At 34.4% G+C, this 22,965-nt stretch overlaps 2 protein-coding genes across 2 annotated transcripts in view; both read right to left on the bottom strand.

Moving 5' to 3' along the window:
* The window catches only part of LOC139497232 (caspase-3-like), a 303,768-nt gene that overhangs the window by 203,430 nt on the left and 77,373 nt on the right, over nucleotides 1-22,965 (bottom strand). The window lies entirely within an intron of this gene.
* Nucleotides 19,067-22,965, bottom strand: part of LOC139497864 (uncharacterized) — a 79,075-nt gene continuing 75,176 nt past the window's right edge. Inside the window, exon 24 of the mRNA XM_071286104.1 lies at nucleotides 19,067-22,335. Within this exon, the coding sequence (XP_071142205.1) occupies nucleotides 21,710-22,335 (626 nt within the window). The 3' untranslated portion in view covers nucleotides 19,067-21,709. The remainder of the gene's footprint in view (nucleotides 22,336-22,965) is intronic.

Here is a 22,965-nt window from a genome sequence, read left to right as displayed (position 1 = left end):
GAGCCACAAAATGTTTTATCATATCCTATTCCTGGATTTCTAATACATTAAACTAACTGTTTGTGTTGTACATGTGCATATGTATGTAATCAGTATCTTCCTTAGATTTAATTTTCAAATGTTTAAAGGGTGAAAAATAATTCCTTTTCTGTGTATCCATGGCAACATTCTGCATTTATTTACCATAAAATATTGCAAAAAGGGGGTAAACATGCATGTCACATATCCCCCAAAATTTGGATCAAACTAGAATTTCAATGCCTTTGAGTGATACCTTTTTAGAAACTGTTTTCATAAATCTTCCTAATGATCAAATAAAAAATGGGTGTCTTTCCGCCTAATTTTTTCGTAAAATCTAATCACAAAGTTCGTGCGACAAAAAGTTGGAAAAAAACATTACAAAAATTGCCGGACCAATGTATGGTATGGACATATAAATACGGACTGTCATACAGAAAACAGCCTATATTACATACATTATATGATCTTGATGTTCATATAAACCCAATACGAAGGCTATTTTAATACTCAGCAATCCAAAAATGAATTTTATTGCACACTAGCTGTTATATTTGAAAAATCCTCAGGGGCTAAAATGCGAAACTACACATCTAACTGTGGAGTGCTACCTTTACTGGGACTCCGGGATCGGGTGTTTTTAAGCTCGGGATTTCGGGATTGACCCTTTCGGATCCGGGATTTCTTTTTTTCGGATTACGGGACGTCGGGATTTACTTTATTTAAATTCGGGATTTCGAGATTTCGTGTTTTTAAGCCCGGGATTTCTGGATCAGGACCCCTCCTATCCCCTCTCAGTTATTCTCTTTAAATACAGAATTATTATATCATTATTATTATGCAAATATTTTACTTTTGGGATCTGGCCACGTCTACAGTTCCGCTTCGAAGGGCGAAATGAATCATAGTATATCAATACAATTTTAAAATCTTGAGGGAACGAGATAACTATCTTGAGGGAACGAGATAATTATCTTGAGAGAACAACATAGTATCTTGAGGGAACGACATAGCATCTTGAGGGAACGACATAGTATCTTGAGGGAACGAGATAACTATCTTGAGGGAACAACATAACATCTTGAGGGAACGACATAGTATCTTGAGGGAGCGAGATAACTATCTTGATGGATCAACATAACATCTTGAGGGAACGACATAGTATCTTGAGGGAACGAGATAACTATCTTGAGGGAACGACATAGTATCTTGAGGGAACGACATAGTATCTTGAGGGAACAACATATTTTTTTTTCTTTCATGGCCGCATTCTGCCACCGTACAAAACCTCTATACTTTACCCCGCTCAAATAAAAACCTACTGAACTATACCCTGTTCTAATACAAAGAGCTGGTATACCCCGCTCTGATACACACACAACTACTATACTACACACCGCCCCAATACACATAGTCCTAAATATAAAGCTTTATTTATACAACTGTCACTTAAACTTAACATTAACCAATTGCAAGAAAACAAAACATTGACCAAAAGAACACCAGCTATAGGAGACCTATTGTTTATAGTATCTGAGATATGAACTTGACCAACAAAACTTAACCTTGTTCACTGATCCATGAAATGAGGTCGAGATCAAGTGAAAACTGTCATACGGGCATGAGGATAGTGCAAGGTACGCACATAACAAATATAGTTATCCTATTACTTATAATAAGAGAGAATTTAGCATTACATTTTTTTCAAGTAGTCACTGAACCATGAAAATGAGGTCAAGGATATTGGACATGAGAATGACGGAAACTTCGTAGCATGAGGCATCTACATACAAAGTATGAAGCATCTAGGTCTTCCACCTTCTTAAATATAAGGCTTTTAAGAAGTTAGCTACCACCGCCGCCGCCGGATCACTATCCCTATGTTGAGCTTTCTGAGACTCGACAAAAACTGATATACCCTCTCCAAAAAACAAAACCAATAAAGCCTATACCAAACCTCGCTCCAATACACACATACATACAACATAAAAAAGAAAAGCAAGCAAACAGAAAACAATATATGAATACCGATGCACAAGTCAAAGAATACGAGTAACAAATGTACTTCAAAACTCTATGTTCGTTAAAAAGATGTTCTCTTAAGTCATTTTCTTCAAGGATAAAATGGTCGGTTTATTGAATGAGGCCATTAAACTACGACAAATTAAGTTTTCAGGCGATGTGGGTGATGCCGTCGGAGCTTACAATATACAATATTGTTATCTCCATTCTAATGACACTGACAGAAAAAATATGAAAACATACATTAAAAATATGTCATTTGTCGTCTGCGCCTGTGCGTGCGTTTTCATAGTATCAATTGTTAATTAATTTACTGAAAATTGGTGACATTATCCAATCAAAATGAAAGTTACACGATGTTGCATTAGGATCCATTATAAATGCCATTAGAAAGCAGCGGGATCACAAAACTTTTTCAGTTTAAGATTAGAAGGGACAAATGAAAGAGACGAATGTGTCCATAGTACACGGATGCCCCACTCGCACTATCATTTTCTTTCAGTGTTCAGTGGACCGTAAAACTGTGGTATAAACTGTCAAGATGAGAAATATCATATCATAGGGAACATGTGGACAGACTGACGACCGGAAGCAAGGACGGACGTCGGACGAAAGGGCGAACGGACGGACGAACAGACGGACGGACGAACAGACGGACGGACGAAAGAACGAACAGACGAAAGAACGAACAGACGCACATATCGAAAATCATAATGAGGCATAAAACAATACAATAAATCTGACATATCAAACTTTGAAGGCGTGATATTAATTATCTAAAATTGGAGGTAAACCTATTAATGGCTGTTCAATACCACAGTCACACAAGGCCACGATCTCACTACGATCTAACTACGATCTCTGAAAAAAAAAATTGACGATTGTAGAATCGAGTAAAAAAAAAAACTGTTATACTAACCCTGTAGTCGACGACTTGTGAAAACCATGTGCAGTTTCGTACATGCCATAATATAAAATCATTTATTACAGCGGATGACCGTTAGGGCATTCCAGTGTTTTTATATCGCCTAGATTTCCATTACGTATTATTCGTTTTGGGTTTTTAACCGATCTATAAACATGATGAATATTATACGTAGACATCATCAAGTGGAAACTAATTAACATTCCTTGTTGCTTGTTATAAATTAATTTCTTCAATGAATACTCATCAAATACTTTTTAAAGAAGATAAATTAATTATATTACTGAAGGTTATATGTATATGCAAATAGGTTTAACAAATCATTTATATCTATGTACACGTATGTGGCAGAATATCTCAAGAACGTTTGCAATCTGAAGGAACGACAACTCTGCATGGATGATTAAACATGTTTTGTGGGAAAATACGGTGCCTACTCAAATCGATTCATTTCTAATAGAAAATTCGAATAATTACAGAAGAGTGACGTGTACACCATGCACTTGCACTGCACTATTATTTATATAGTAGAATAAGATGATCTACAAATGCATGAAACTGATATACACATGCACCCACTAAACACATAACGTTCAAAGAACGTTGTGGATTGGTTCCTGTAAGGTTATTTCGGACCTTAACGTTACACGAACGTTGTGAGAACGTTAAAATGAAACGTTACAATTCAACGTTCTAGGAACGTTTTGTTTTAACGTTGTGTGGAAGTTTCAGTTTGGTTATGTTACAAATAATACGTTGTAGAAACGTTTAATATTAGTTACTTTTTTACGTTACTTTACTAACATTCTTAAAACGTTCGAATAATGTTCCTCATTTTTTTGAAAAAATAATCTTTCCAAAAAAAATTAAAAAAATTTCAAATTAATAGCAAAAAATGCAAGTAAGATGTTTGCCGTCTTGCATGTTAATCAAACCTTTATTTTGTTTCAGAAAGTGAATGCTGATAGTTTTTAAAACTAAAAAACCGACACTGCATTAAGAACAAAATAACTTTTTATTCCTTAAACATATAGATTGCTCGATTAAAATTCATTATTCTCATTATTTATTATAACTTTTTTCATTCAACTTTAATTTGTGCAACATAATTAGCAATTATAACATGTATAATACATAATGATATTTGATACAGCCATTATGTTAATCAAGCATATTCTGATAAGGTTGACCTATAGAATGATGTTGACCAGATGTTAGACAAATTTCAAAGATAGTTGCTATGGTAGTTAAGGTTATAGGAAATCTAAGTGTAATGGGATAGTCACTTTTGAGACTATTTCCTGTCGTGTATTTGTAAGAAAGCAGTGATAACAAAGAAAACATAAGAGAAAATCGCATCATCTAAAGAGAAAGAAACATGTAAGTTGATTGTTACTTTAAACATTCTGATATACGTATATGATAATGAATGACAAATAATACATGTTTTTTAACCACAAATAAAACTTATCAATGGAAAAGTGTATTTTCGAATTTTCCTTGTTATATACTGTTTCAGAATGTTGTTGAATTATTTTTAGGTCATACAAATTTAAAAGAATTGGATAAAATGCACAATAAATTACTTTAAGTTAGTAACATAATTATAGCAATCCTTAATGCCACATCGGATTCGAAATTTGAAAATATATACATGATATATGCATAATTAAAATGTTAAATATTATAATACCGATAATGCTGTTGTATTTAGATTTGATTTAGATTTTTTACTAGAATTATTCATTTAGTTAGAACATTTTTTTACATGGTTCTGTTTCCTGTATCCATATCTACCCTCACTTTTCCGGCTAAACTTAGCTAGCACAGTGAAGTCTAACAATCTAAATAGATGTTGGAAGATGTGGTATGAGTGCATTATCCCTATGGCATCGCATTGTATAGTCTAGTTTAAAAAAAGATTCTTTTAGGATTTATTATATTCATAAGAAGTATACATTGAGTACTCATTTGTTCATTTCTTTATTACAGGGGCAGTAAATTAATTTTTATGAAGATTTGCTACACTGGATAAGAATTAAACAAAAGACATATTCAGAAAAAAGGTCCAAATGAAAGTGTAGCAGAAAACAAAAGGAACACTCTTGTGAATACAACCCATGTTAAATTACAAAACGAGGAAATAACTGTATAAACCTAATGAAGTGAAATTACAGAACTAGGCAGTAAGTGTATGAACATGATGAAGTGAATTACAAAACTAGGAAATAATTGTATGAACCGAATGAAGTGAAATTACAGAACTAGGAAATAACTGTATGAACCTACTGAAGTGAAATTACAGAACAATGAAATAACTGTATGAAACTGATGAAGTGAAATTACAGAACAAGGAAATAATTGGATGAATCTGACGAAGTGAATTACAGAACTAGGAAGTAATTGTATGAACATGATGAAGTGAAATTATAGAACTAGGAAATAACTGTATGAACCTGATGTCAGAAGTGAATTACAGAACTAGGAAATAACTACATATGAACCTGATGAACCCTTACCGAAAAATAAGCCCTGCGGCAAACATTTGCCGCAAGTTTGCAGCAAACATTGCCGCAAGCTTGCAGCAAACGTTTGCGGCAAACTTGCCGCAACCATTTTACCATGCAAATGAAGTTTGCGGCAAGCTTGCGGCAAACATAATTATGCAAATTAGATTTGCCGCAAGCTTGCGGCAATGGTTTGTTGAAAACTTGCGGCAAACTTGCAGGAACTACACATATACCAATGTCATGTGTGTAGACACATTCAATTTATCTCTTTCAAATTACACAGCACCATTTTTAAAAAGTCAATTCCTGTCTTTATACAAACAGTCATTGAAAGAATTTTTGCAAACTCATGAGATGTGAGGAAATACAAACATGCATTTGAGTTTTGAAAAAGGGACAGGAGTCATTTTCAAATGACATAATATACCTGTATTAAAAACTGAAAAAGATAAAATCTCAATATGTATTATAATAGCATTACATAATTTAACTTAATCTTAATTAGTACATCAGTAACAAATTCAAACTTATAATAGCTTAAGTTTTTCAATCACACATACATGTATATAGTTGCTTACTTAATTATGTATGATGATAACATTAATTATTTTATTAAAACATGCAGTTTTATGAATCAATTGTACTTACACAATTACATACTGATTATCCCATATTATTGAATCAAAATGCCTCCTTGATCTCTTATTTATGTAAAATGCATTTCCAAACACAACCAACATGACTTAGCCACAATTTCAAATTGTTAGCATCCAGGAAGTGCCAACTAGGCATGCCCAGTCAATATTTTGTAATTCCTGCAATGTTCTGGCAAACATATAGAATGGTCAAAGTTTTCTGCAATCTTGCGGCAAACATATTGAATGATCTAAGTTTTCTGCAATCTTGCGGCAAACATATTGAATGATCTAAGTTTTCTGCAATCTTGCGGCAAACATTCTTTATTATTTTAAACTTTCTGGCAATCTTACGGCAAACATTGATGTTTCTGCAAACTTGCCGCAAGCTCGCAGCAATGTTTGCCGGAAGTTTGCAGCTAGCGGCAAACATCTGCAAACATTTTTTTCTGTGTTCCTGCAAACTTTTTGTTTGCCGCAAGCTTGCAGCAAGTTTGCGGCAAACAATTCAGTTTCATAAGGGAAGTGAATTACAGAACTAGGAAATAACTACATATGAACCTGATGAAGTGAATTACATTTACAGAAATGAAACATCATGACTATACTTTATAATTTTCATTCTAGATCTGATGTTGCAACGTGTACATGTAGATACATAAAATTAAACTTTTAAGAATTTGCTCCTTGTCTAGCTAAAATAAATTATGTATTGGTATCATATCTTTTTATTCATTATTTAAGAAAAATAGGTAACATGGATGTGTTGGTTTAATTCATTGAAATATGGGTACAATTCCTGGAGAGAAAGATTAATTGATTGTTGTTTGCCAAAACGTCCAGTGGCAAAATGTTCATGCATGTTCAGGAAGATGGAGAGAAAAACAACGTTGAGCCAATGAATGTAGATACGTTGGGCCATTGTTGTGCCAACATACAAATGTTGTCTGGGACTAGGTTAAATTTGGGTTCCAGATTGGTAACAAATGATTATATGTAGGTTCCAGATTGGTTACACAAGGTTCTATAAAGGTTTCTGATTGGTTACACAAGGTTCTATTAAGGTTCCAGATTGGTTATACAAGGTTCTATCAAGGTTCCAGTTTGGTTACACAAGGTTCTATTTAGGTTCCAGGTTGGTTTTCCATAACGTTATATCATAACGTTCTTACAACGTAACTGGTAGTCCACACTTTTACGTTCCTACAATGTTAAATCACAACGTTCTCCGACAACGAAACAGAAACGTTCCTGGAACATTTCCTGAACGTTTTTGTGTTTTGTGGGTAACTGTTATATACAAGTATTAATATAATATATAACAATAGACCAGAGTATACTGATTTGTATCACTACACTATGATAGTCATTACAGTGAGAATGAATTCCCTGTCATTAATTTATCATCCACGCACGAACTTGTCCCAGAAAAAAATCTGTACATTAGGTAGCAAAACACAGTTAGAATTTAGATTCGCATTATGGCCATGGTGAATTTTTTAAATATGAAAGTTTTTTGTACAATAAAATTAATTTTTAGATAGTTGAAGAATAATATAGCCTTCCAAGTTGGGTTATATGAACATTTATATTGATTTTAGCATGTTTTATAGGCCTTTTTTCTGTTTGATAGTCCGTTTTTCCTATCCGTACCGCCCATAGATCTAGAAATTATGTACAAAAATTTGTCGCTCGAGCTTTTCAATTCCAGTTTATGGAAAACCAAGTAGAAATGCTATGATTTGATTTTGGACCTCTTGATAGATATAGGGCTATAATGTCAGGAAAGGTATCACGCTAATTGATGGAAATTTTCCTTTGGACCAAATTTTTGAGACTTTTGTGACATGTTCACCCCCCTTTTGCAAATTTTCATCGCAAATAAATGCAGATTGTTGCCATGGTTACACCAAAAGAGGTTATATTTCACCATTATAACTATTGGAAATTAAATCTATCGATGGTTCACTTTCCATAAATATACACATGCATAACACAAATATTAAGCCTTATTTGTTAGAAAGGAAGGGGAAAAGGGTGCTTGAAAATTATGACCGTCTATGTATTGCTACCTCAACATCACTTTCAGGTATAGAGTTGTTTTTCTGAGACAAGTGCTTGTCGCACCAAATACAAAAACTTGTGACCATCCGTTGTTCAGTACTTCAATACTTTGACTTGTTCTGCTACGTCTCACTCATGCAGATCTTAACAGATCATGTTTTTGACGTTACCAACATCAACGGCAGTTAATCCAGTACAATATTTAACATTATTTAATATGATATAAAATATAAAGGATAAAGCTCCAGTTCTGTACGTACTGTCGGTACCAACTTCAATGTCAGTTAATCCATTACAATATTTAACATTATTTAACATGATATAAAATATAAAAGATAAAGCTCCAGTTCCGTACGTAATGTCGCTACCAACCTCAATGTCAGTTATAGCACAAGTAGATCGATTCAAAGTCCAAACTAATTAACTTAAGCAGAAAACGTAACAATTGCTGACGCCGTCGCCATCACCGGATAAGCAATCTTTAAGTCTAAGAAACTACTACTCAACCTGTGGTACTAGCTCATGTAAAATAAGTGAAATATTAATAGACGATGACACAACGGACGCCAGGTGATGAGACTAGCTGAACTGAGTTGCCCTATCAGGACAAACCCTGTACCACTAGTGGCACTATATTATGTAAAATAAATAAATGGTTAACATATGACACAACGGACACCAAGTGATGGGAAAAGCTAAACTGAGGTGTCCTGGAAGGATGAGCAGCGCCTGATCCACTAGTGACACTATCGTGTAAAATAAGTAAAATGTTAACAGCCGACGACACAACGGACGTCGGGTCTCACTAATTAGCGACAACAAGCGTCAAGAAGCGACAACAAGCGTCAACAAGCGACAAGAAGCGACAACAAGAATTATTTTAGCGACAACAAGCGACAAGAAGACTATTTAGCGACAAGAAAACATTTTTTTTTATTAGATAAAAAGAAATTTGTATTTAATGTGTTTTTTTTTTAAATATACCAGCAGATATGTCTAATTAAAATGTTTTATTATATAGATAGACAAAGAAATGAAACATTTGTGAGGAAGAAAGAGATTGTGAAGTTTATATTAGTATATTGGTAGATGAAGAAATTTAACATTTGTGAAGAAGAAAGAGATTGAGCTTCTTTTTTCATTTTTAAATATGAAGAATATGTATAAGATAATGTATGTATCTGTTTTCATCAAAGTCAAAGTATGAATAAACGAATGGAGATATATATGGAGCGGGCATAATGGAATATAATATTTTTATTCATTTGCTTAATACTATGCTCTAAGTGTACTCTTGTTATGTCAATTCGATGCTTTATTTATAGAACTCTCAGCCACGCTTTGCCATCTTTATTAGCGTGTGTCCAGACCCCACGACGCCGAGGATATCTAAAAAATGTTTTCTTGTCGCTAAATAGTTTCTTGTCGCTTGTTGTCGCTAAAATAAATCTTGTTGTCGCTTCTTGTCGCTTGTTGACGCTTGTTGTCGCTAAAATTCTTGTTGTCGCTAATTAGTGAGACCGCGGACGTCAAGTGATGAGACTAGTACGGTTAACTGAGGTGATGAGAATAGCACTACTGAGATGCCCTTTCAGGACGATCAGATCCTGTACAACTAGTTTCACTACATTATGCAAAATAATTAAATGGTAAACAGACGACGAAACAACTGAAGGAAAGTGGTGAGTACCCGGTTCCCTGGTATAATGAGCATCTCCTGCTTCACTAGAGGCATCATATTGTGTAATATCAGTTAACTGTTATAATAGACGATGAGAATAGCACAACTGAGGTACCCTGGAAGGACTAGCAGTTCCTGTTCCACTAGTGGCACAACATTATGTAAAATAAGTAAAATGTCAACAGACGACGACACAACGGACGCCAAGTGATGAGAATAGTACGATTAACTGAGGTACCCTATCAAGACGAGCAGCTCCTACTCCACTAGTGACACTATCTTAATAAAAAATAAGTAAAACGTTAACAGCCGAAGACACAACAGACGCACATTGATGATAATAGCTGAACTGAGGACGATCAGTTCTTTTTCGACTAGTGGCACTTGATAATGTGAAATAAGTAAAATGCATGTTAGCAGAAGACGACACAGCAGACACCATGTGATGAAAATAGCTGAACTAAGGTGTCGTGGAAGGACGTGTGCAGTACCTTTTCCACTAGTAAAAATGTTTTCTTGTCGCTAAATAGTTTCTTGTCGCTTGTTGTCGCTAAAATAAATCTTGTTGTCGCTTCTTGTCGCTTGTTGACGCTTGTTGTCGCTAAAATTCTTGTTGTCGCTAATTAGTGAGACCGCGGACGTCAAGTGATGAGACTAGTACGGTTAACTGAGGTGATGAGAATAGCACTACTGAGATGCCCTTTCAGGACGATCAGATCCTGTACAACTAGTTTCACTACATTATGCAAAATAATTAAATGGTAAACAGACGACGAAACAACTGAAGGAAAGTGGTGAGTACCCGGTTCCCTGGTATAATGAGCATCTCCTGCTTCACTAGAGGCATCATATTGTGTAATATCAGTTAACTGTTATAATAGACGATGAGAATAGCACAACTGAGGTACCCTGGAAGGACTAGCAGTTCCTGTTCCACTAGTGGCACAACATTATGTAAAATAAGTAAAATGTCAACAGACGACGACACAACGGACGCCAAGTGATGAGAATAGTACGATTAACTGAGGTACCCTATCAAGACGAGCAGCTCCTACTCCACTAGTGACACTATCTTAATAAAAAATAAGTAAAACGTTAACAGCCGAAGACACAACAGACGCACATTGATGATAATAGCTGAACTGAGGACGATCAGTTCTTTTTCGACTAGTGGCACTTGATAATGTGAAATAAGTAAAATGCATGTTAGCAGAAGACGACACAGCAGACACCATGTGATGAAAATAGCTGAACTAAGGTGTCGTGGAAGGACGTGTGCAGTACCTTTTTCACTAGTAAAAATGTTTTCTTGTCGCTAAATAGTTTCTTGTCGCTTGTTGTCGCTAAAATAAATCTTGTTGTCGCTTCTTGTCGCTTGTTGACGCTTGTTGTCGCTAAAATTCTTGTTGTCGCTAATTAGTGAGACCGCGGACGTCAAGTGATGAGACTAGTACGGTTAACTGAGGTGATGAGAATAGCACTACTGAGATGCCCTTTCAGGACGATCAGATCCTGTACAACTAGTTTCACTACATTATGCAAAATAATTAAATGGTAAACAGACGACGAAACAACTGAAGGAAAGTGGTGAGTACCCGGTTCCCTGGTATAATGAGCATCTCCTGCTTCACTAGAGGCATCATATTGTGTAATATCAGTTAACTGTTAATAGACGATGAGAATAGCACAACTGAGGTACCCTGGAAGGACTAGCAGTTCCTGTTCCACTAGTGGCACAACATTATGTAAAATAAGTAAAATGTCAACAGACGACGACACAACGGACGCCAAGTGATGAGAATAGTACGATTAACTGAGGTACCCTATCAAGACGAGCAGCTCCTACTCCACTAGTGACACTATCTTAATAAAAAATAAGTAAAACGTTAACAGCCGAAGACACAACAGACGCACATTGATGATAATAGCTGAACTGAGGACGATCAGTTCTTTTTCGACTAGTGGCACTTGATAATGTGAAATAAGTAAAATGCATGTTAGCAGAAGACGACACAGCAGACACCATGTGATGAAAATAGCTGAACTAAGGTGTCGTGGAAGGACGTGTGCAGTACCTTTTCCACTAGTTGCGCATGTAAAATAAGTAAAATGTTAACACGACGACACAACGGACATCAAGTGATGAACATATCTGAACTGATCAGGTGCACTGGAAGGAAGTGCAGGTCCTGCTCCACTAATGGCGCATGTAAATTAAGTAACATGTTAACAGACGACAACACAACGGACACCAAGTGATGAAAATAATGTAAACTGTGGAGCACTGGAAGGACAAGCAGTTCCTACTTCACTACCGGCAATATCATATATGAAATCAGTAAATTGTTAACAGACGACGACTCAATTGACGCCTAGTGATCGTCATAGTTGAATTGAGGTCCCATAGAAGTTCAAGCAGCTCCTCCTCTACAAGTGGCACTTAATTATGTAAAATAAATAAATTGTCAACATAAGACGACACAATGGACGCCAAGCTATGATAATAGCTGAACTGAGGTACCCTGGAAGGACGAGAAGCTCCTTCGCCGCAAGAATCACCTCCTATGTAAAATAACTTAATAGTTAAAATGTTAACAAACGACGACACAACAATGCGTAGTGATGAAAATAGCTGATATGTGGAGCCGTGGAAGGAAAAGCATGTCCTGCTCCACCAGTGGCACTTTATTATGTAAAATAAGTAAAAATTGTAACAGATGCAAAGTGATGAGAATATGTCAACTGTGGTGCCCTGGAAGGACTAGCAGCTCCTGTTCCAATTGTGGTACTATCTTATGTAGAACAAATAAATTGTAAACAGACCACGACTTAACGAATGCTAAATGCTCGTCATAGACTTGAGAGGTATTGAGTGAAAGTAAAGTATATAATCATCATTTAACACCATTTAAATGCATTTAAATAAGTTGGTTCGAGTTAGCAGTGGTACGAGTTTGCATTGGTACGAGGTTTTTTTTAGTGGTACGAGTTTAAACTGAATTATAGTTATCCCGTACCATTGTAAACTCGTACCAACGTCAACTCGTACCACTAAAAAAAACTCGTACCAATGCAAACACCAAGTGTTCATCAATGATGAATTGAGGTGCCCTGGAAGGACGAGTAAAATTGACCTAAAAAAGTTTGCACAGCATCAAACATAAAATAAATTCAACTGCTTATAGTTATTATTATTTGGATGATATGTCCCAGGACAATAATTCAGTGCTTTTCTTTTGAGAGCCATACTAACATGCCAATGAAAGGATTTGAATCTTGAATAAATAAAGAAGGCTTTTACCCTAATCACTACCTTCACTTTCAACAATATTTTTTTCTCAAAATGTTTTACTTATTTTAATATAATATATATTATAGGCACTGGCTACGGTTACATGGAAATGTAACAATAATAAAAATATTATTGTTACATTGGAGACTAAATGCCGGAATGCATGGCTGGGTAATAATCTGTTTAATTACGAATGTAACAATAATTATCAAGGCTACGGTTACATAGCGTTATTGTTACATGAAAAACAGCAATGTACGATGGGACTAGTGATATGTACTAGATAATAAAAAATGAAGACATTTATTTCATATTTGCAATACATACATTTATTACATACAATTTATTTACTGTAATTTTTTATTTACTATGACAATTTCTACAAATCAAGTAAGTGGTTTTTTAAGTCCGACACATTTTTGATGAACGAAATTGCGTCCTCCACGGTTACGTGTACATACAGAAGTTCTTAGTATTTAAGTTACAGTTAGCAAACTTTGCTTTTGATGTATCAATTTGGGTCAAGTTGTATAGCTGTATGAAATTTATGTCTTGATTTTGTTTTAAGTTTCGCCGGTTTAAAACGCATCCCAATTTTTAAAAGTTTTTCACCCTAAACAAAATTGGTTCAAAGTATAATGACAGTAATAAGAGTAGGTGTGCAGTTAAATACTTTAAAAAAGAAAAACCATTGAACTATATGTTTCGCCTTTGACACTCCTAATCTTGAGTAGTATCTTTAAGAACATCAAAAACATTAATACGTAAAACTATTCAAGTTAAACACCATTTAATTGTTGAATAATAATATTTAATATTTATTAGTATTACTAGTATTGTTTAGTACATATGAAAGAATTAAGCAAAACAACTATAGAAGATTTAAGTTTAACAAATCTAGCGTACATTGCTTTTTTTTCATGTAACGATAACGTAATGTAATCGTAGCCTCAGTAATTATTGTTACACTCGTAATTAATCGGTTTCTAACCCAACTTTGCATTCCGGTAATTAGTCTCCTATGTAACAATAATATTTTTATTATTGTTTCATTTCCATGTAACCGTAGCCAGTGCCTATATTATATGCAACCGATAGAACCACTTTTAAAAAATAATAAACATTTAAAAAAAAACAGTAGAAGAAATACCCCATATGACAATTGGGAACTGTAATCCTAGACCTGGAATAAAGGGTCTTAATTAATAAATTGTGGTCTGAAACCTTAATTGTATTGTAACGGCTGTCGCTATGTTAAGACAATATGGCCGCAATGGAAATAGGTAAAGTATCCCAAATTTGGCCAAATGTAAAGTAACTTTAATAAGGTAAATGTTAATAGATGACAACACAACGGACGCCTAGTGATGAATTGTAGTACCGTAGTCCCAAGTCAGGAGCCTGTAATTCAGTGGTTGTCGTTTGTTAATGTGTTACATATTTGTTTTTTCGTTCATTTTTTTTACATAAATAAGGCCGTAAGTTTTCTTGTTTGAATTGTTTTACATTGTCTTATCGGGGCCTTTTATAGCTGACTATGCGATATGGGCTTTGCTCATTGTTGAAGGCCGTACAGTGACCTATAGTTGTTAATGTCCGTGTCATTCTGGTCTTTTGTGGATAGTTGTCTCATTGGCATTCTCACCACATCTTCTTTTTTATAATCACTACTTACTTCACTAGTGGGTAATGTAAAATCAGTTAATTTTTCACAGACGACGACATAACGGACGCTAATTGAGATCAAAGTTGAACTGAGGTGGCCTGGAAAGACGTGCAGGTCCGACTGCACTAGCTTATAGTGGTACTAATTTATGTGAAATAGGTAAAATTGTTAACAGCCGACGACACAACGGACATAAAATGGTGATTATAGCGGAACTGAGTGCCCTAGAAGGACAACCAGATCCTGCTCGACTAGGGGTACAGGTTCATCATGTTATTACAATTGTTAATACATTTTTTTACTATATAATACTCTTTATTACATGTACATGTATGTTAATAACCAACATAAATACGATATCAGGAATCATATAATGTGCATAGAAAGTAAAATGACGAAAATCGTATAAACAAAATTTATATTGAAACACTCATATATAAACAAAATATATGTTAACACTCATATATACACGTAATTATATGATAACACTCATATGTAAACATAATTATATGATAACACGCATATATAAACATAATTATATGGTAACATCCATATATAAACATAATTATATGGTAACATCCATATATAAACATAATTATATTGTTACACTCATACAATGTATATAAACATAATAATATGGTAGTATTTACATTATTGATATAATAATATGTACATTTATATGTACTTTTACAAATTGTGACTTGAATGAAGAGTTGTCTCATTAGCACTCATACCACATCTTACTATATATATATAAAGTATGTCAGCCGGCAAAGCTAAACAGTTATAGAATATATGGAAATCTCAATACATGGTTAGCAGCATTCCTGCCACAACGATCAATACATGGTTAGCAGCATTCCTTCCACAACGATCTCAATACATGGTTAGCAGCATTCCTTCCACAACGATCTCAATACATGGTTAGCAGCATTCCTTCCACAACGATCTCAATACATGGTTAGCAGCATTCCTTCCACAACGATCAATGCAGGTTGGTAGTGAAGGTGAGCACTCAGGATATACATACGTATACTCAGGCGTACCACAAGTCACATTGATAGGAGCGCTGCTCTTCCTAAGCCAGAAGGTGAGCACTCAGGATATACATACGTATACTCAGGCGTACCACAAGTCACATTGATAGGACCGCTGCTCTTCCTAAGCCAGAAGGTGAGAACTCAGGATATACATACGTATACTCAGGCGTAACACAAGTCACATTGCTAGGACCGCTGCTCTTCCTAAGCCAGAAGGTGAGCACTCAGGATATACAAATGTATACTCAGGCGTACCACAATTAAGTCACATTGATAGGACCGCTGCTCTTCCTAAGCCAAAGGAATTACCTCCCGGAAGGGGTAAAACCCAAACTTCGATTATTTGCAGACGAACGTCTAATCTATTGAAAAAATTTCCATACGCAAGACCATCAAATTTTCCAAATAGATCTAAAGCTTTGGGAATATAGACACTAAGTTGGGGAATGAAATTTAATGCCAAAAAACAATTTATATATATAATGCGCTTGAAACAAAATCAACACACGTCTACCAACTAGACAACATTATATTAAAGCAGGTACAAACAAATCCGTACCTCGGTCTTAATTTATCCGATGACCAAAAGAGGATCAGCCACATTAGGGAAAATTATAAACAAGACACGCTGTACACTAAGTTTCCTGTTAAAAAATTACGTCAGTGCCCCTTAGAGTGCAAAAAAGCCATGGTTAGATTGGTACTAGAATACCATCCTATCATTTGGAACCCATTCACCACCAGGGAAATAGAAAAGATGGAAAGCATACAGAAAAGAGGTGCATGTTTCATCCTGCCCGTCTACACATCCAGAGAAACAGGATGCGGTACATATATGCTATTAAAGCTGGGAATACAACATCCATAAGATCAAAGGAAACATCAGAGGCTGACTATGTTCTACAACGTGATTGGGGTATTGGTGCTGGTTTCTGAACCATTTATCTACCTACAAAAAACAGAAACAAAAGTAATACAAGCACATGATAAAAAGACAAGAAACCCGAAACAGCAGATCATTCAAACTGATGGACTACAAAATAAACTCTTTTTTCCTAAAACGATAATGATAGAATTACCTGGAAGAGAACATCGCTGCCCTTCAACAGTTCGACTAACCAACGTGTCCTTACCAATGCGAATATAAACAAGAGGCTCTCAAGAGCCTGAATCGCTCACCTTAATTTTTTTGGTTAAATCTCTCATCAATGATTATTTTGGCTTTTCAATTTATTTAAATGTTCTTTGAATCGTCCTATTTTCTTCAAAAGCAAAAAAAAAATCATTTTCTCCTATGTTCTATTTTAGCCATAGGAGCTATGTTTCTGACATACAAGGAAATGAAATATAAAATTTATACTAGATACTCTGAAACTCATTTAGCCTAAGTTTGGCTGAAATTGATACAACAGTTTCAAAGGAGAAGATTTTTTAAAGTAAGTCAACATGATGAACAAATTGTGAAAAAAGTCTTTAAAGGGCAATAACTCCTTAAGGGGTCAATTGACAATTTTGGTCAAATTGACTTATTTGTTGATCTTACTTTGCTTAACATTTTTGCTATAAACAGTTTATCTGTATCTATAATAATATTCAAGATAATAACCAAAAACTGCAAAATTTCTTTAAAATCATCAATTCAGGGGCATTATACCTGAAAAACCAGTTACCCAATTCCGCTGAAAATTTCAGGACAGGTAGACCTTGACCTAATAAATACTTTAACTTCTTGTCTTATTTGCTCTAAATGCTGGAGTTTTTGAGATATAAGCCAAAAACTGCATTTTACCCTGTGTTCTATTTTTAGCCATGACGGCCATGTTTTTTGACGAAATAAAAAATAAAGCACAAACTTTATTTTATACACCCTACTGATCATTCAGTTGAAGTTTGGTTGAATTTGGTTTAGTAGTTTTAGAGGAGAAGATTTTTTAAAGTTAGCAAATATGATGAACAAATTGTGAAAAATTGTCATTAAAGGACAATAACCCTCAATTGACAATTTTGGTCATATTAACTTATTTGTAGATCTTACTTGGCTGATCATTTTTGCTGTTTACAGTTTATCTTTATCTATAATACTATTCAAGATAATGACCAAAAACTGCAAAATTTCCTTAAAATTACCAATTAAGTGGCAGCAACCCAACAATGGTTTGTTTGATTCATCTGAAAATTTCAGGGCTGATAGATCTTGACCTAATGAACATTTTTACACCATGTCAGATTTGCTCTAAATGCTTTCGTTTTTGAGATATAAGCCAAAAAACTGCATTTGACCCCTATGTTCTATTTTAAGTAACGGCGGCCATGTTTTTTGACGGATCAAAAATCGAAGCACACACTTTGTGCATGATAATCTAAGGAACAATCATGCTAAGTTTCATCCAAATCCATTCAGTAGTTTCAGAGGAGAAGATTTTTTAAAGTTAGCAAATATGATGAACAAATTGTGAAAAATTGTCATTAAAGGACAATAACCCCTTAAGGGGTCAATTGACAATTTTGGTCATTTTAACTTATTTGTAGATCTTACTTTGCTGATCATTTTTGCTGTTTACAGTTTATCTTTATCTATAATAATATTCAAGATAATGACCAAAAACTGCAAAATTTCCTTAAAATTACCAATTAAGTGGCAGCAACCCAACAATGGTTTGTTTGATTCATCTGAAAATTTCAGGGCTGATAGATCTTGACCTAATGAACATTTTTACACCATGTCAGATTTGCTCTAAATGCTTTCGTTTTTGAGATATAAGCCAAAAACTGCATTTTACCCCTATGTTCTATTTTAAGTAACAGCGGCCATGTTTTTTGACGGATCAAAAATCGAAGCACACACTTTGTGCAGGATAATCTAAGGAACAATCATGCTAAGTTTCATTCAAATCCATTCAGTAGTTTCAGAGGAGAAGATGTTTGAAAAATTGTTAACGACGACAGACGACGACGACGACGGACGCCAAGTGATGAGAAAAGCTCACATGGCCTTTTAGGCCAGGTGAGCTAAAAAGAAGATGTTGCATGATTGCCAATGAGATAACTCTCCACAAGAGACCAACATGACCCAGAAATTAACAATCAAAGATCACCGTATGGCTTTCAACAATGAGCAAAGCCTATGTCACATCTATAATTGGATCTTGCATATGGTGAAAATCATATATTGAAATAATCATATAGTAAAAATCATATATTAACACATTGATATGGTAAAGTCATTTATACACATACTTATATGGTAACAATAATATTTAAACATAATTATCATGATTTTATGCATGTTAATATTAATATTATAGATATAAATATATGTACATGGTATGGTGAAAATCATATTAAAAATAGATAGGGTTTCTTCCTCCATCTTGGATTTTGAAATAACTGAATACAATCGGTCTAAATCTTTAATAAATTGTGCAAATTTTGAGAGTAGTAGGTACTTCATGTGTCATTATTTTCATTTCAGTAGAAAATGATACGTTTTATTATTTTTATGGTTGTATTTAACAAAAAAATAGAATGCTCTTGTTTCATTCATTTTTTCCAACTTGGCCACAGATGGGAGGCATTTCAAATGTTAGGGCAGATAATTCAGATAAAGTTACTTTTACAAAAGAATGTGTTACCTATTTTATTACTTTAATAGCAAGAAAATGAGTTCCGTGACCCCATTTTCTTTTTCTTATCTGAAAGAATAAAATCAGAGCAATCTTCTCATATCTTATCTCAAAATTCTATGGTGTAGATTTCATTTTATGCACAAGCTGCACAACCTGTTGCGTGAAAATAAGCCCTGTGACTCATTTTTGTTATTATTATTTTTTAAAAAGCATAATATAAACTACATTTTGGCAAATTATAAAAAATTCTGTGGATTATAGTTCCGACACCCCATCTAACATAAACGTAAATATATGGCAAAAAATAACATTATAGAAAAATTATCCGAATATGCTTACATTTTTGCGAAAATAACTTGAGCAAAAACGTTATAATGGCTGCACCAAAACGGACCACATCCAACCCAAATGAACAATACACCACAAAGGAACAATACACCACAAAGAACACATCCATCACAAAAGAACAATACACCTCAAAGGACCACCACTACATAAAAAAGCACAAATTGCACTACGAAGGAGTTACATACACAAATTAGAGACTCGTATGATATTTTTTATTGACAATTGATGCATGAAATAAGCCAATCGTGATACTTTTGCTATAGTTTCAGAGATAAAAGAAAAAAACGGCATTTTCCCCCTATGTTCTATTTTTAGCCATGTCTGCCATTTTAGTTTGTAGGCTGGGTTATCAGACACATTTTTAAAAACTAAAATAAAATACCTTACGTTTATTTGTGGTTAAATTTGTCTAAGTTGTTTCAGAAGGACACTTTTGTGAAAGTTAGATTACAAAAATTTACGAATTATTGTTAAATTATTAAAGGTCAATAACTCCTTAGGGGGTCAATTGATCATTTTGGTCATTTTGACTTATATGTAGATTTAACTTTGCTGAACATAATGCTGTTAACAAATTATATCTGTATCTATAATGATATTCAAAAACAACAAAATTTTCTTAAAATTACTAATTCAGGGGTAGCAATCTAACAACAGTTTGTCTGATTCGTCTGAAAATTTAAGGACAAATATATCTTAACCTGATGAACAATTTTACTCCGTCAGATTTGCTATATATGCTTTGGTTTCAGAGACACAAGCCAAAAATCTGCATTTAATCCCATGTTCTATGTTTAGCCATGGCGGCCATCTTGGTTTGTTTACCGGTCATCGTACACATTTGTTTAACTAGACACCCCAACTATGATTGTGGCCAAGTTTGGTTAAATTTGGCCCAGAAGTTATGGAGAAGATTTTTTAAAAAGTTAACAACTACTGACGACGACAACGGAAGAAGGAGGCCAAGTGATAAGAAAAGCTCACTTAGGCCTATGGGCCATGTGTTCTAAAAAGGACCACAAAGAAGCAAATAAACAGAAAAAGGACAACAAATGACAAAAAGCAGCACATACACAAGAAAAAGTATAATCACAAAAATGCTGAACTCCAAAGAAAATTTATAACAGAAAGGTCACTAACTGTATGTCAAAATCAAACGCTAAAACACATCGAACACATCTTGCACATGACAAAACAAATGTGATATTCCCTAGTTTATAGTTGATTTTTTTGCCTAGTCATTTAGATATTTCCAAAGAAAAAGACAAATAATTTTGTTAAACCTTACAAAAAACAAGTGAAATTGCGAGCTTCTGCTCCTTGATGATACTCCCGACCAAATACTCAACGAAGGAAGATGTTGGATGATGAGTCTGAAAACACTGCACACGGTATATCTAACTCAACACTAAAACCAAATTTCAGAAATCCTCGTAATGTAGTTCATGAGAAAAATGTGAAGAACAAGTTCAACTTGGATGACATGTGTAAAACTATGTAAGTGTCGCATCAAACGGTATAGCTGACTTATACATCTTATATGTATATTAACCCCGAAACCAAATTTCAGAAACCCTTGCATTAAATGTAGTTCCTGAGAAAGATGCGACACAACATATTCCTGTTACGATCAGACTAACGGACTAACAGATGGACTGATGGATGGTCTAATAGACATATAGAAGTAAAACAGTAGACCCTCACCTTCTTAAAGCAGAGGTATAATACATTTTAATAGCAGGAGATGGTTATGTTGAATGTTCATGGAACAAAAGTAACAACATAACTTATCTTTCAAACAATGAAGCTGAATTATGCACAATATTTTCACTTATTTTGCCTATAGTATATTTTTCCTATTCAGATGCACATTTGTTTTTATCTATATGTGCCTTACGACTCTGTGGTTTCTGTTCTGATTTTTTTTTTTTGGTTTCTTTTGAATTGCACCTTTACTTGTCGATTGTGGTGAAAGTAATTTTGTCTCCCAATTGTCAATCTTTGACTTTCCATGACTCTGAGGTTTTTGTCCTGATTTTATTTGTGGATTCCTCGGAATTGCACTTTTACTTGTCGATTGTTGTGAACCTGTCAATGGGTTCAGACCAATCTGTGACTTTCCCCGACTCTGTGGTTTCTGTTCTGATTTCTTTGTTGGTTTCTTTGGAATTGCACCTTTACCTCTCGATTGTTGTGAAACTATAAGGGTGTTCAGATCAATATTCTTTAAAACTTCTTCTAAACAACGTGCACCTCTCCCAATGTTAAACAAAGCCTGAATAAGGACTCGTATAGTAGGTTTGACTAGTTGGTCTTCTCTCCACTTAAATAATACGACCCTATTCTGTTCTGCTAAGTCAGAAGGATTGTTGCTCTGTATATTTTCCAGGGTAGGAATTGATAGCCCAATTTCAGTGCCAAGTTGGAAAAAAACCTGACCAATGAGTGGTGCTAAGTTATCTAGAATCTCATCTGTTGGAAAACAATCCAAGTAATCTGCAGGAATATCTGAAACATAAACTCATTTTATAACAAAAAAATAGTAACATTACAATACTGTTAAATCATTGTAAATGCTCTTAATGCTTGCATTCTGATAGGTAAGCCTATAGCCCGTTCATTAGAAACTAGAGGCTCTAAAGATCCTGTGTCGCTCACCTTGGTCTATGTGCATATTAAACAAAGAACACAAATGTATTCATGACAAAATTGTGTTTTGATGTTGTGATGTGTTTGTAGATCTTAATTTATTAAACAATCTTGTTGCTTACAATTATCTCTATCTATAATGAAATTGGCCCAGAAGTGACAGTGGAAAATATTTTGTAAAAACTGTTAAAAATTTACCAAATTTATGAACATTGTTAAAACTTACTATAAAGGACAATAACTCCTAAGGGGTCAATTGACCACTTTGTTCAAGTGGACTTATTTGTAGCTCTTACTTTGTTGTACGTTATTGCTATTTACAGTTTATCTCTATCTATAATAATATTCAAGATAATAACCAAAAACTGCAAAATTTTCTTAAAATTACCAATTCAGGGGCAGCAGCCCAACAACAACTTGTCTGATTGGTCTGAAAATTTTAGGGCAGATAGATCTTCACCTAAATGAACAAATTTATCCACAGCAGAT

The sequence above is a fragment of the Mytilus edulis genome, chromosome 12, assembly GCF_963676685.1.
Source record: "Mytilus edulis chromosome 12, xbMytEdul2.2, whole genome shotgun sequence".
In the NCBI taxonomy this organism is placed as follows: domain Eukaryota; kingdom Metazoa; phylum Mollusca; class Bivalvia; order Mytilida; family Mytilidae; genus Mytilus; species Mytilus edulis.
Note: the sequence above shows the minus strand (reverse complement) of the source record. Positions and strands in the feature narration are given on the sequence as shown.